This window comes from Capsella rubella, unplaced genomic scaffold (assembly GCF_000375325.1).
Source record: "Capsella rubella cultivar Monte Gargano unplaced genomic scaffold, Caprub1_0 scaffold_4, whole genome shotgun sequence".
Classification (NCBI taxonomy): Eukaryota; Viridiplantae; Streptophyta; class Magnoliopsida; order Brassicales; family Brassicaceae; genus Capsella; species Capsella rubella.
In genome coordinates, this window is record NW_006238920.1 from 812,687 (window position 1) to 824,593 (window position 11,907).

Sequence of the window (11,907 nt, forward strand, 5' to 3'; positions counted from 1 at the left end):
TTCAAACCAATTTGTAAGACAATGAAATAAATAAAATTTTATACACAAATAAAGGTAATTTTTTGTGTATATTTATAAGTTTACACACATATTTGGATAAATTTCAACATTTTTAGTGGTTGTTTTGATAAAGTTTGAAAAGGGGGTAAATTTAAAAAGTGGTATTTTTAAAGGGGTATTTTTTAAATTCTCCCAATATCATTCTTATTTTTATCATTAACAATATTATTGTTTTATCAAATAATACTTAAAAGTACTAAAGAAAATTACTATCAAAATTGATTAATTGAATAATTAATCAACGAATAAATTCAAAAGATATGGATGTATGCTTCTATTGTATAATTTAAATAAATAACATGTAAAAATTTCATAAGCATTAAAATTTATTTAATCTATTTTTTATAAGTAACAAATAAATTAAAATAATTAAATAAATATACAACAACCCGCGCATATGCGCGGGACATTACCTAGTGATTACAAAGTTTGACAAAAAAAAATGAAAGCCTCCACCTGACACAGAAGAAACCACTCTGGTCTACAAACTCAAAACCCTATCTTCTTCACTCTAAACCCAAACACAGACCTCTCTCTCTGCCCAAACAAGATGGTGCTACTACTCCGATATCGATCCTTAACAATACATCTCACTCCTTTAGTACCCAAATCTCACAAACTCCACACTCTCCACTCATTCCGTAACCCCAAATTCATATCCATCCCACGAATCTCAGCATCATTGAACAACCCAACAACAACATCAACGAACCGTTCCATATCCGATGCGGCCAAGTTCGCAAAGTCCGTGTTGTTCGTACCTCCTGGTGTAGAGATCGAGGAGTTAACAGATGATATGGTTCTTCCGGGCTCCAACATCGTAATCGGACCATTCGCGGGTCATTCACAAATCAAAGAAGTTGAATTTGTTAAGAGTAGTGCTCGAGCTAGAGATTGTCCTAAAGATGATCGTCCTGAGATTGCTATTTTGGGTCGTTCTAATGTTGGCAAGTCTTCTCTTATCAATTGCTTGGTTCGTAAGAAAGAAGTTGCTCTTACCTCCAAGAAACCTGGTTTGTGTTTCTCTTCTCTGTTTTGCTTTAAAGAATCCAAATTTTTGGTTTTGGAACTCTGAAAGTTTCGATCTTTTTAACATTGGAACTCTGAAAGTTTCGATTTTCTAACTTTGGAACTCTGAAAGTTTCGATTTTTAACTTTGGAACTCTGAAAGTTTCGATTTTTATTTTGGAAACAGGGAAGACTCAGCTTATAAATCACTTCTTGGTGAATAAGAGTTGGTACATTGTGGATTTACCTGGTTATGGGTATGTATCTGATCTCTTGCTTTTAGAAAAATACGATCTTTGTTTGATATTGCAGCTAGGATTTGGCACTCTGGTTCAATGTTCTTGGCTTGTTGTTTGATATTAAGAGTGTATTTGCAGATTTGCTAAAGTGTCAGATGCTGCAAAGACGGATTGGTCTGCGTTTACTAAAGGTTACTTTTTGAATAGAGACACACTTGTTTGTGTTCTTCTTCTGATTGATGCAAGTGTTCCTCCTCAGAAGATTGATCTTGATTGTGCTAATTGGCTTGGTCGCAACAATGTATGTGGTGGTAATTTGGCTTTTGTGTGGTACAAAGTTCTCAGTTAAGTGAGTTGTTAATTCTTGATTTTGATGTATTTCAGGTGCCGATGACATTTGTGTTTACGAAATGCGATAAAATGAAGGCGGCGAAAGGGAAAAGACCTGATGAGAACATCAAAGCTTTCCAACAAATCATTAGAGAGAATTTTAAAGTACATCCTCCTTGGATTTTGACTAGTAGTGTATCCGGTTTAGGAAGAGATGAGCTTCTTCTTCACATGTCGCAGCTGCGAAACTACTGGGATCAATAGGTAGCGCGTAAATTCTTAAACAGATATTCGAAGAAGTCGTTTTTGAAACATTGGTGTCAGTTTGTTAATGTAACAGTAACCTTTGTATTTATAGATAAGATCATAAAAAGTCATTACAGGTCTAATTCGTTGGAAACAACATCAAGAATTGCCAAAAAATTGGCAAGAATTATAATCAAAGGAAACTTTTATTTTCTTGCTACCATCTTGAAAGATTTGCAGGACTGAGAAGAGGGAAAGCTTCCCAGAACCGAGATGATGACGGTGAAAGATCAAAAGCCAACGGGTTGTCCTTAGTTGTTACTGCCTCATCAGAAACCTTGAGTGGCTTAAGCTCAACTTGATTTACCTCTGGCTCATGGTCTTGTGCACCAGTTAGTCTCTGAACCAACTCCTTGAAGTTAACAGGCTCGACTCGGTAAACTTTAGGATGCATACGCTGAGACAACCCTGTTACAGGTTTTTTCCAAGGCTTTGCTGGTTCCTTACGGATCGAATGGAGCGAGGAGTGGTAATTCTGAGAGAAACATGGCTGTGAAGTAGCTTCCATGGGAGATGATCAGAAGTTAAGTTTTTGCAATACACAACAAAATGATTTGAAGCTTAATGTCTTATCTTGATGGCTTGTGTGTGTGTGTGTACACAAGTATTTATATATGTGTGGATAGGCATTGATATGTCAACGTTTTAAAAGCGTGGGTCAAATGCGTTTTTGGGTATTTATGAATCTTCGTTTGCGGCTTATTTGGTTTTTTGACTTTTAAGTGAAATAAATGTGCGTTATTAGGAATGGTATGGGATGATTCATTTCATGGCATTGAAATGTCAACGTGGGTGTGCTACCTATTTTATTTTCTTGTTTACTAAATAATTGTTAGGTGTAAAAGCAATGTGAACAATCTCTTGGATTAACATGGTTTTTGCTTTAGTTATACATATCTTTATTTTTGTTTTTGTCAACAATTATATCATAGGATACATATAATAACGAATCTTGAATCAATTGGTCCACAACACAAAAGTATACACTATTCAAAATTTTGGTCTACCAATATTTTAAAATACACAAGAGCCATTTGATTTTGGACAATAAGATAAGTCTTATAAGTTAATACATAAGAGAGATTAGCATTTGGATATGTCGGTTTCTTCTGTCCATGACCTTGGTCTCACCCCAAGTTGAAGATACAACACCATCTCCATTGCCTCAAAGACCTTGCTTTCATCCAAAACATTGTTCCACGCCCCACTCACTACGCAGTAATTGTTGTTATACGGTGCTAGGTGATGACTCACGTGACGTGTCCGTGAAACGAGCAGACCAATGTCTTGCAACCAGACCACAAGAGGTGGGAGCTTGCTCTTGGTACCATGAGCCCAAGCATGAAACAACTGACAAAACAAAACGCAAAACGCAAACGTGCTTACGAAGCCATGAACCACAGGGTCGTCAAACGCAAGATCTATTGGGAGAACTATCAAGGTCACGCCTCGAGCCAAGAAATGTAGATTGTTTGCAAATTGACGTCTAGTGATTGTCCAAGGCCACTTGTGGTGATCTTGAGAGTCTTTGATATGAGTTCCTACTAGAGGAGTTGACTCATCACCGTAGTTATCAGTAGCCCAATGGTATACACCAGAGCCTAGATCTGCTATAATGTACCCGGCTAAACCGGCTAAAGCTGGTTCGAGCCAGAGATGAGAACCAAACGCTCCAATGATGGATTTGGTGAAAGAGGCAAACACAGTGGTGCAGCCTGCTGCAACCCATAAGCGGTGTGTCCATGTAGATTGAAGATTTGGGTCGGTGGAGATGACAGGAGGATTCACAAGTCGCTGCTCAACGACAAGCTTCATTTTATGGCTGGACTGAGACAAGCACGTGACACGTAAACGGAGAAGCCATGGACGGTGGCATCTTGGGATGTTGTTTGTGATGGGAGATAGAGTGTACTTGGTTTGAAGAGGTGTAGACATTGAAGGAGAAAATATTTGTGGTGATGTGAAAGTTATCCAAAGCTAAAAAAAACAAGGATAAAGGAAGAAAAAATAATAATTTAAAAGAGATAATTTCCACCTAAAAATGTAAGAGAGGAAGAGATAACAATATCAGAAATAAATCTCAAAATTTGAACTAATTTATGAAGTTACCAAAAAAAACCCTAAGACCACCTCCATTAAGAAAACGCATAAAAATGTTTCTAATTAAATTAATTATAAAAGTTAAATTAAAATAATAAAATAACAATTTACGTTATTTATACTGTAAGAGAAGAAAGAATGAACGATTCTTCCATTGCCTAAAGAGAGATCGATTCTTTTAATTATGGACCCTTTTCTATTTTATAATTTTATTATTGGTTCAAAAAACTAATTAACACCTTTATCAGGACTGCCACCGAAAATGTCCTAACACTAAAAGATACTATTTAATCAAAATTGTTCGTTAATCCAAGAGAATAAAGAATGAACGATTCTTCCATTGCCGAAAGAGAGACCGATTCTCTTAATTATGAACCCTTTTCTATTTTATTATTTTATTATTGGTTCATAAAACTAATTAGCATTTTTATTAGGACTGCCACGGAAGATGCCCTAACACTAAAAAGTACTATTTAACCCAAGATTGTTTGTTAATCCAGATTTTTATTTGTTTTATATTTTCTTTATAGAAATTAAAAAAATACGAAATAAAACATTCATGTTTTTATAAAATCTAGTGAAATACTTATAGTGAACTTCTCCTCCAAAGATCACCACACTATTTATTCTGAATTTAGAATGATTTTTGACTAATATTTAAGGGTAATCGAATCACATGTCACATGGTATAGAAAAGTAAAATGTGTTAATCTCTCATGCTATCAAGCCCATCTTGCAAAGATTGATTCACTAGCTGAAATATCAAGCCTCTTGAGACAAAAATAAGGCTTTCGATCAAACAAGGAATATCCCCATAGAGATTGCAACTGGTATGGGGGATAGGCTTATAAGATTTTGGAGTTTGAAAAGACCACTATTTGGTTTGAAAGAGATGTTTAAAGAAGTCTAATTTAGGTAAAGTAAAATCACCTTGTTAGATTGATCACATCATCGTTAGCTTTGCTGATATTGTGTTAGAAATAATTATGGCCAAGAGAGATCTCTTATTGGAATTTTCGAGCATTTTGGATTAATATAGAATAATTTAATCTTTGTAGAGCTTTTTTTTCTTTTGAAAATTTTGCAAATGCAAAGCTACCGGAGTAAATAACACAGATTTGATAGAATTTCAAAAGACAAATATCTAGAATCCCACCCACGATGAAGTGTACTCAGATTATAAAGGGGAAAAGTAATTATTGTTTTCTTTATGTTCGATTACCCTACAAATTACAATAATCTCATTTCTGTCAAAGCTCTTTACACTTTACCCAAAACCAAGAATAATTAAATTATTTTTAAAAATTTATTAGTTTAATCGACTCCTCTGTATTACTTAACCTCTCAATTTGTAATGCGCATATTCTTCGGTAGGCCCCATGTTCACTATCAGTCTATGAACCTATTTTCTTAATGGGTTTCACGTTCTCTCACTAGGTTCATGAGCCTATTAATACCCGACGGCTGGTTAGCTACGTCTGGGAGACTAAAAGTCTTGTTTACCGTCCCTATAAATCACCACATGATATTTCTTTGTGTTTTGGCCTCACTTATACAGTTCCGACAACCACTTCCCGAAAAGTCACTCATTTTTTTACTACTTCAGTATAACCACGCTTAACAATGTCAGGACCGTTGACCGAAAAGATTAGTGTACTTTTGGTGACAATAGGTGGTCAAATCAATTCATTTAAACATCTCCGCAACCGGGATCTCACACAATTCATGGATTATAGAAACATATAATATTTTGAAAAAATAATTTTTTAATACTATAAAATTAACTAGAAATAACTTTGGTTCTTTATTTGTTTCATTTAAGTTTAAAACCTCAAAATAATAACTAACTGATGTTTTTTAAAGTTTTAGTAAATTCAGTTTTTTTTTTCTGTTGGTTGAATTTGAATGATTACATTCGATTTAGTTCAGTTTGGTTTGTTTTGGTCTGGTATTAGCGAAAGTACCGATCTTAATTTGGCCAACAACGATCTAACTTTGGTATAATTCGGTTATTGTTTTTTTTTTTTTAAGTACAATTATATGAGTCGAAAAAATACAAGTAATTATTGTTTTCTTTATCTCATTTGCTCCAAAAAGGCTACAATAATACATTTTTCTCCATCATCAAAAGCTCTTTAAACTTTTCCCTAAACCAAGAATCATTAAATTATTCAAAAAGATTCCTCATTATAAACCTTTTTGATTCATGGATTATAATAATAAACTCATTATAAAAGCACATCTAAAGAGTTTTAAAAAAAAAAAAAAAAAAAACACAACACACAATATTCAACAAAAAAACCTAAAAAAAAAAAAAATCACCAAGGCTCATCAGGATAATCGAACGGTACATGTTGAAGAGGGGAAGTCTTGCCTAGATCCGAGTGTACGAAACCATACTTACGCATCACTTGATTATCAGCGAAATTAATGGCTTTGATCATCCCATTCCAACACGTGTCACCATCGTACATCTTGTTATGGTCACCACTACAAGGCTGACACCCCGTGAAATGCGTCACGAACGGCCTCCGTTTACTCCCTTTCCCGCCTCTTTCTCCTTTCAAAAACCGTTTCTCCCGAAACGCAGCGTATCGCTCGCTCACTTTCTCCGCGTGTCGTCTACGCAACGTGGCGTCCTCTCGTTCCATCTCCAGGTACCGCTCCGTTACGTTAGCTAAACCCGGTACGATCTCTAACCAGTAACCTTCGAAGTAATAGTCTCCTTCGAGGTATATCTTGGGATAATACTCTTCTCTGTGTTTGTATAGTAAGTAAATCAGAGCCGTTTGATCATCTGACTCTGGGAATAGCTTGTCTTTGAATATTGACCGTTGGATCTGTCCCCATTTTGCATACTCCGGACTTACCGGTCCCATACCTAGCAGGAAATATAATCAAACCAAGTTAACCAACCCGATTTGAATTCAATTTGCGTTAACCGAACCAAATCAAACCTTGTTGATTCAAGTTAACTGAAATGAAACCGAAATTATCTAAAATTTCATAATTTATCAAAATTAAAATGAAATTATCAAAATATACCGAAATGTACCAAATTCAACCGTTTACGCATAATGTTGGTTAAGAATCACTAAACCAAGCTAAACTATACTTAATTTAAACTGAAATTACAATTTTTTATCATAATTTTCAAAAATCAAATCGCAATTATTGATAGACACCGAAATGTACCAAACATATTGAAAATAATCCGAATTTAATTGAAATTGAACCCAAAAAAAAAAAAAAAGTTTGTTATAATTTAGATAAATTTACTCAAAATTATTGAACTATACCGAGATGTACCAAATTAAATTGAAATATTTTAGCTTAGGTACCAAAATTTGTCTTTAACAGACAAGACCAGACCGAACCGAAATTTGAATGATCCGGTAAAATTTTCCATACTAAAAACAAAAATTCTAAAATTTTTAGAACCAAACCGGACTTTGGACCAACAAAATATATAACTTTATAATAAAAACAATAAATAAGAGGGGCCATACCTGTCCACGTGTCAATAAGCTCCATAGACCACTGACAATTCCTAATTAGAAAAACGCCGGCGTTCAACGCCGTCCAGCTCCGATCATTATAAATCACTCCCGGCCAACCATGAACAACGAGGTTATGGTCCTTATACCGTCTCCACGGCGGAGAAAAATCCATATCAGTAAACAAAGCATCAGAATCAACCCACCAGATCCACTCCGCCTCGGGATGAGCAATCATCGCCGCTTTAACCGCCGGAAGTTTCGCCCAATACGAATTCATCTTCGGGTGAAGAAGCGCGTTGCTGTAGAATATATCATGACCATGGATCCGACAGTAATCAACCTTGTTCTTAAAAAACCTAAGCAACAAATGGTCCCCGATCGGGTTCTTACACGGCGAAGATTGTGATCCCGTAACCATAACCGTACGATTCTCAGCCCCTGGGATGAACGAAGGGTGGAGATTGAACCACCGCCTTCGTTTCTCGTCCCAGTTCTTAACCGGTTTCTCGATTGTGTAACTTAGATCCGAGTCGTCGTAGTAAACCGGGTCGGTTGGGTCGTGGTTCGTATCGATGCCGTGATAGCATTTGGTGGAGGAGGAGGAGGAGCCATCGGTTTTGACGGTGAGGTTTGGTGAGATTGAAGAGAAGGAGAAGAATGACCAAACGAGGATTAGCGACATAAAAGCTCCGCCGAGGAAGAGAACGACGTCGGAGAAACATATCACAGGTCTTGTTCTTGTTCCGGCGTATTTAGCCATCGGAGATGATTGGTAATGTTGTGATGATGTCTCAATCGACACCATTTACTTAAAATCTTTAGAGATGGAATGATATACAAATTTTTTTTGGGACTTCGTTGTAAAAAAGGTAATGAATATTTATTTTCAATATAACATTAATGTGACATTACTCACTTGATTGATATATTTTAAGTAGGATATTAAAAAAATTTGTGAAAAACAAATTGTAAAATTTTAAAATGTACTAACTTGATAGTTTTCGTGTTTTGATTGGTAGGTTTTTTTATAAATTGTAAAAGATAAGGTTTTTATTTTGTCAGAATGACATGTGATAGTGTTATATGGTTAGAAGAGAAACTTGAACAACGTGAGTGATGTGTGACGAACCGGACCGGGTTGGTTCACCGACACTGATTGGTGTTGGTGGCTACGTGTCGGCGTCCGGTTAAGAAAGGGCACGTGAGTTTAAGCTGCGATAATTTAGGAATGCAAAAAAAAAAGATTACTATTTCACCCGCAATTTCTTGCTTGATATGTTGAAAAATTGGGTTTATATTAGTTTATAATTTTAAAAAAGTCTATAGTAATTCTATTAAAATGGACCTAAAATACTTTAAAAATGGTCTGAAAATAAAAACATTAGTTTTTGACTGAGTAAGCTGAACGCATCTTTGTGCCCATCACACAATAAATGAGGAGGAACAATACACGACTACGCCATTATAACTCTGTTTCTTTATACTATGATAGATACTATATACTATGATATAAACTTATATATATATTGTATGATTAATTTATTTCGTGTACACTAACATTAAAGTTTTTATACAGACGAATGGTGGATTAAAAGGTTTTAATGGGCAATTGAAATATTCTAAATAATCAGATTCAAATTCGAGTTTGCATGATTAAAAGGCACTTGACAAAACAAGATCGTGTGATGTTGATAGTTTAAAATAAGTCCAATATGAATACGTCGGTTACAATTAACAGAGCTTTCAACAATACTCGCAACTTTTATAGCATTGTTACTTTTTATAACTTCATAGAAGAAGAAAAAATGCTAAGTGATTAACACAATAACACTTCCTCTACAAATAAGTATTATCATCTTGAACTATCAAAACATGCGAAGGAAAAACAAATATATGTGTAGATTAGTGTAAAACACACAATTGTGACTCGAAATTTTTGGAATCTCCGCAACATCGACATGCACCAACGGTAATAACTAAGGCGCCCACCAACGACAACACCATGTATAGAATCAACAAAGAGAGACATGTATACAATTCTTTTGTATATGTTAAGCATCATTATCATCACCATCACCAATTCTTTCTCCCGCTTGAGTCACAACATATTCTTGACTTTACTTTTTAATGCAAACGCAAGGAGGCCACTGATTTAAAGTTTTTTCCCCTATACGTGCACATACGATTGGACAAGGAGGAATGAAGATTTTAGATTGATTTTTCGATGGACAAATGCAGTTGCCAAATACACAAGCGAGAGGCACTGAACATGGTTGCCGGTCTTTGCAATCGTCGTTTATTTCACAATTCCTGCTTTCTATCGTTTCGACACCATATACGATAACCAATAGAGCAATGAAGAATGCCGAGGCCTTCATGTTGATTATTTTTTCTATCTTTTTCGGTTTTTTGTGAAACCTTTAGAGCAAAAGATTTTTTTGAGTTTCCTTGCACAATTGGACAAATATTGTTTACGCTTTGTAAACCAAGGTTATATACATCATGAAGAGAAAACGCAAAGTAAACGATGAGAAAACCTCACAACTTCTGAAACCGTGTACGTCATGATGAAATCCAAGAAGCAAAGTAAACGTGAACATATATTGCAGAGAATAAAATGCGTTCGTAAAACTTATTGGGTTGGGGATAAGGTTTATGACCTAAAGAATTCAACCTTAATTAGTTTTCTATTTACCAAAAAGAAAATAAGAATAAGCTTTAGAGAAAAAAAAATAGAAAAATCTTTCAAGTTAACTTAAAAATATTGTAAAGTATCTAGATTGTAATGAGGAGATCTTAACCATAAAAAGGAAAATTTACAATGATTTTAGACACGAAAAGGAATTTGTCTTTTTGTAATTAAGTTTCATATTTAAGGGTTTAGGTTGTGCTCTAACTCTTTAGGGTTGTGTGTGTGTGTGTGAGAGAATCTCTTCTTCGTTTGAGATTCACAAAATAGAAAACTTAACGCTATGAAGGGAGGACGTGGAGAGAAGATTAGCGAGAAGTTCTCACGAGCTTTGAAACTACAACCTCGCCGCGTAAAAGAGTCGTCGGAAGATGCAATCTATATCCCTTTGGATGTAATAGTCAATATACTCTGGAAATTTCCAGTGAAGTCACTAGTTAGGTTCCAATGTGTTTCGAAGCTATGGTCATCTGTTATTACCGACTTGATTAAGACTCGGAATTTGACTCAGCCGCGACTACTCGTCATCCACGAAATTCGCTGTATGTTGGACAAGACTTTATATTTCTCCTCGTATGCGAATCCTCAAAACACTAACCAAACATACATATCTGCTGACAAAGAGTGTCATGAGACATTACCTTGTGGGTTAAAGTGCTATATTTATCGATATGTACACGGATTAATCTGTTGTGTGTCATGGTGGAATAAGATTTCGATATACAACCCTACCACAAAAACAATCTGTTTCATTACCCAATGTCGTATACGATAGTCTGTCCATTATTGATGATGTATTATTTGGGTATGATCCAGTTGAGAATCAATACAAAGTCACAGCAATGGAGAAACATTAACATCAAAGACAATTTCTTTCCACCAAGGGATCATAATAGAGACCATAGGGTATGCATCAAGGGGATGATTTATTACATGGCAAGAAGAGAGCTCAGAGATGTATTGGTGACGTTTGATGTTAGATTCGAGAGATTTGTTTGTATCCATATGCCGGAAAATATGGTGATCAGTACTCATCCGATTTGGAATTCGATCACACTAGTAAACTACCAAGGGAAATTAGGATGCATACATGTACGTGATCAAACTCACAGCAATAATGCTAGTACAGATTTGTGGATTATGGAAGATCATATGGGGAAACAAGAATGGTCAAAGATTACATTTTCCATAGCTGATCCTTCTATAGTACATTACCGTATCCTTGGTGTCACTCGCGATGATGAGATTGTGATGATGTGTGGGAGTTCTTTTTTGTTATAATGATGACAATTTCTGGGCATACTATTATGATCATAAGAAAAACAAGACTAGAAGAGTTGAATTCGAAAGGAACTTCATGGGGATGTATTGTAGCTTTTTTGAGTTCGATCACATGGAGAATACTATGGCCTTGACGAGTGCACCTTTTCCAAAGAAGAAACTAGCAACTATACTAAAACGATTCTTTTGTACCGCTTAGAGTTGTTAGAGCAGGTCCAAAGCAAGTATGTTAGCAAATTTCTTAGTTATAAAAAATAAAAAATAATTCAAAAATATGTATTAACCTAAGAAAAATATCTTAGTTAGAAATTTTGATGTTGGTTTTTAGTGCAAGGTGTAGGCAATTGATTGGTTTGAGATTTGTACTTCAAACTTATTTTCAAAGAAGTTTTTT

At 35.2% G+C, this 11,907-nt stretch overlaps 5 protein-coding genes across 5 annotated transcripts; 1 reads left to right on the plus strand and 4 right to left on the minus strand.

Moving 5' to 3' along the window:
• Positions 1 to 534: 534 nt before the first annotated feature.
• On the plus strand, positions 535 to 2,019 carry LOC17888192 (GTP-binding protein At2g22870). Its single transcript, XM_006294623.2, has 4 exons — positions 535 to 1,073; positions 1,256 to 1,325; positions 1,446 to 1,608; positions 1,692 to 2,019. Exons 1-4 carry the CDS (start codon positions 611 to 613, stop codon positions 1,899 to 1,901), a joined length of 906 nt encoding a protein of 301 aa, XP_006294685.1. The 5' UTR covers positions 535 to 610; the 3' UTR covers positions 1,902 to 2,019.
• A 56-nt stretch (positions 2,020 to 2,075) lies between these two features.
• Positions 2,076 to 2,670, minus strand: LOC17890364 (VQ motif-containing protein 29). The gene has a single exon (XM_006295695.2). It carries the CDS (start codon positions 2,449 to 2,451, stop codon positions 2,101 to 2,103), a length of 351 nt encoding a protein of 116 aa, XP_006295757.1. The 5' UTR covers positions 2,452 to 2,670; the 3' UTR covers positions 2,076 to 2,100.
• A 240-nt stretch (positions 2,671 to 2,910) lies between these two features.
• Positions 2,911 to 3,885, minus strand: LOC17889867 (fatty acid desaturase 4-like 2, chloroplastic). The gene has a single exon (XM_006296396.2). The coding sequence runs from the start codon at positions 3,876 to 3,878 to the stop codon at positions 3,027 to 3,029; it is 852 nt and encodes a 283-aa protein (XP_006296458.1). The 5' UTR covers positions 3,879 to 3,885; the 3' UTR covers positions 2,911 to 3,026.
• Positions 3,886 to 6,205: 2,320 nt separating this feature from the next.
• Positions 6,206 to 8,397, minus strand: LOC17888379 (putative glycosyltransferase 7). The gene is made up of 2 exons (XM_006294137.2): positions 7,553 to 8,397; positions 6,206 to 6,924 (listed from the first exon to the last, which is right to left on the minus strand). Exons 1-2 carry the CDS (start codon positions 8,346 to 8,348, stop codon positions 6,362 to 6,364), a joined length of 1,359 nt encoding a protein of 452 aa, XP_006294199.1. The 5' UTR covers positions 8,349 to 8,397; the 3' UTR covers positions 6,206 to 6,361.
• A 937-nt stretch (positions 8,398 to 9,334) lies between these two features.
• LOC17888981 (putative defensin-like protein 303) lies at positions 9,335 to 9,977 on the minus strand. Its single transcript, XM_006295693.2, has one exon. The coding sequence runs from the start codon at positions 9,919 to 9,921 to the stop codon at positions 9,661 to 9,663; it is 261 nt and encodes an 86-aa protein (XP_006295755.1). The 5' UTR covers positions 9,922 to 9,977; the 3' UTR covers positions 9,335 to 9,660.
• Between the last annotated feature and the right edge of the window lie 1,930 nt (positions 9,978 to 11,907).

Bases quoted from the DNA above. Each gene is read 5' to 3' on its own strand.
- LOC17888192 (XM_006294623.2), top strand. From the start codon at position 611: ATGGTGCTACTACTCCGATATCGATCCTTAACAATACATCTCACTCCT. The intron at 1,074-1,255 runs GTTTGTGTTTCT...TTTTGGAAACAG, and splicing joins TCTTACCTCCAAGAAACCTG to GGAAGACTCAGCTTATAAAT. The intron at 1,326-1,445 runs GTATGTATCTGA...GTGTATTTGCAG, and splicing joins GTGGATTTACCTGGTTATGG to ATTTGCTAAAGTGTCAGATG.
- LOC17890364 (XM_006295695.2), bottom strand. From the start codon at position 2,451: ATGGAAGCTACTTCACAGCCATGTTTCTCTCAGAATTACCACTCCTCG.
- LOC17889867 (XM_006296396.2), bottom strand. From the start codon at position 3,878: ATGTCTACACCTCTTCAAACCAAGTACACTCTATCTCCCATCACAAAC.
- LOC17888379 (XM_006294137.2), bottom strand. From the start codon at position 8,348: ATGGTGTCGATTGAGACATCATCACAACATTACCAATCATCTCCGATG. The intron at 6,925-7,552 runs GTATGGCCCCTC...ATTTCCTGCTAG, and splicing joins GCTTATTGACACGTGGACAG to GTATGGGACCGGTAAGTCCG.
- LOC17888981 (XM_006295693.2), bottom strand. From the start codon at position 9,921: ATGAAGGCCTCGGCATTCTTCATTGCTCTATTGGTTATCGTATATGGT.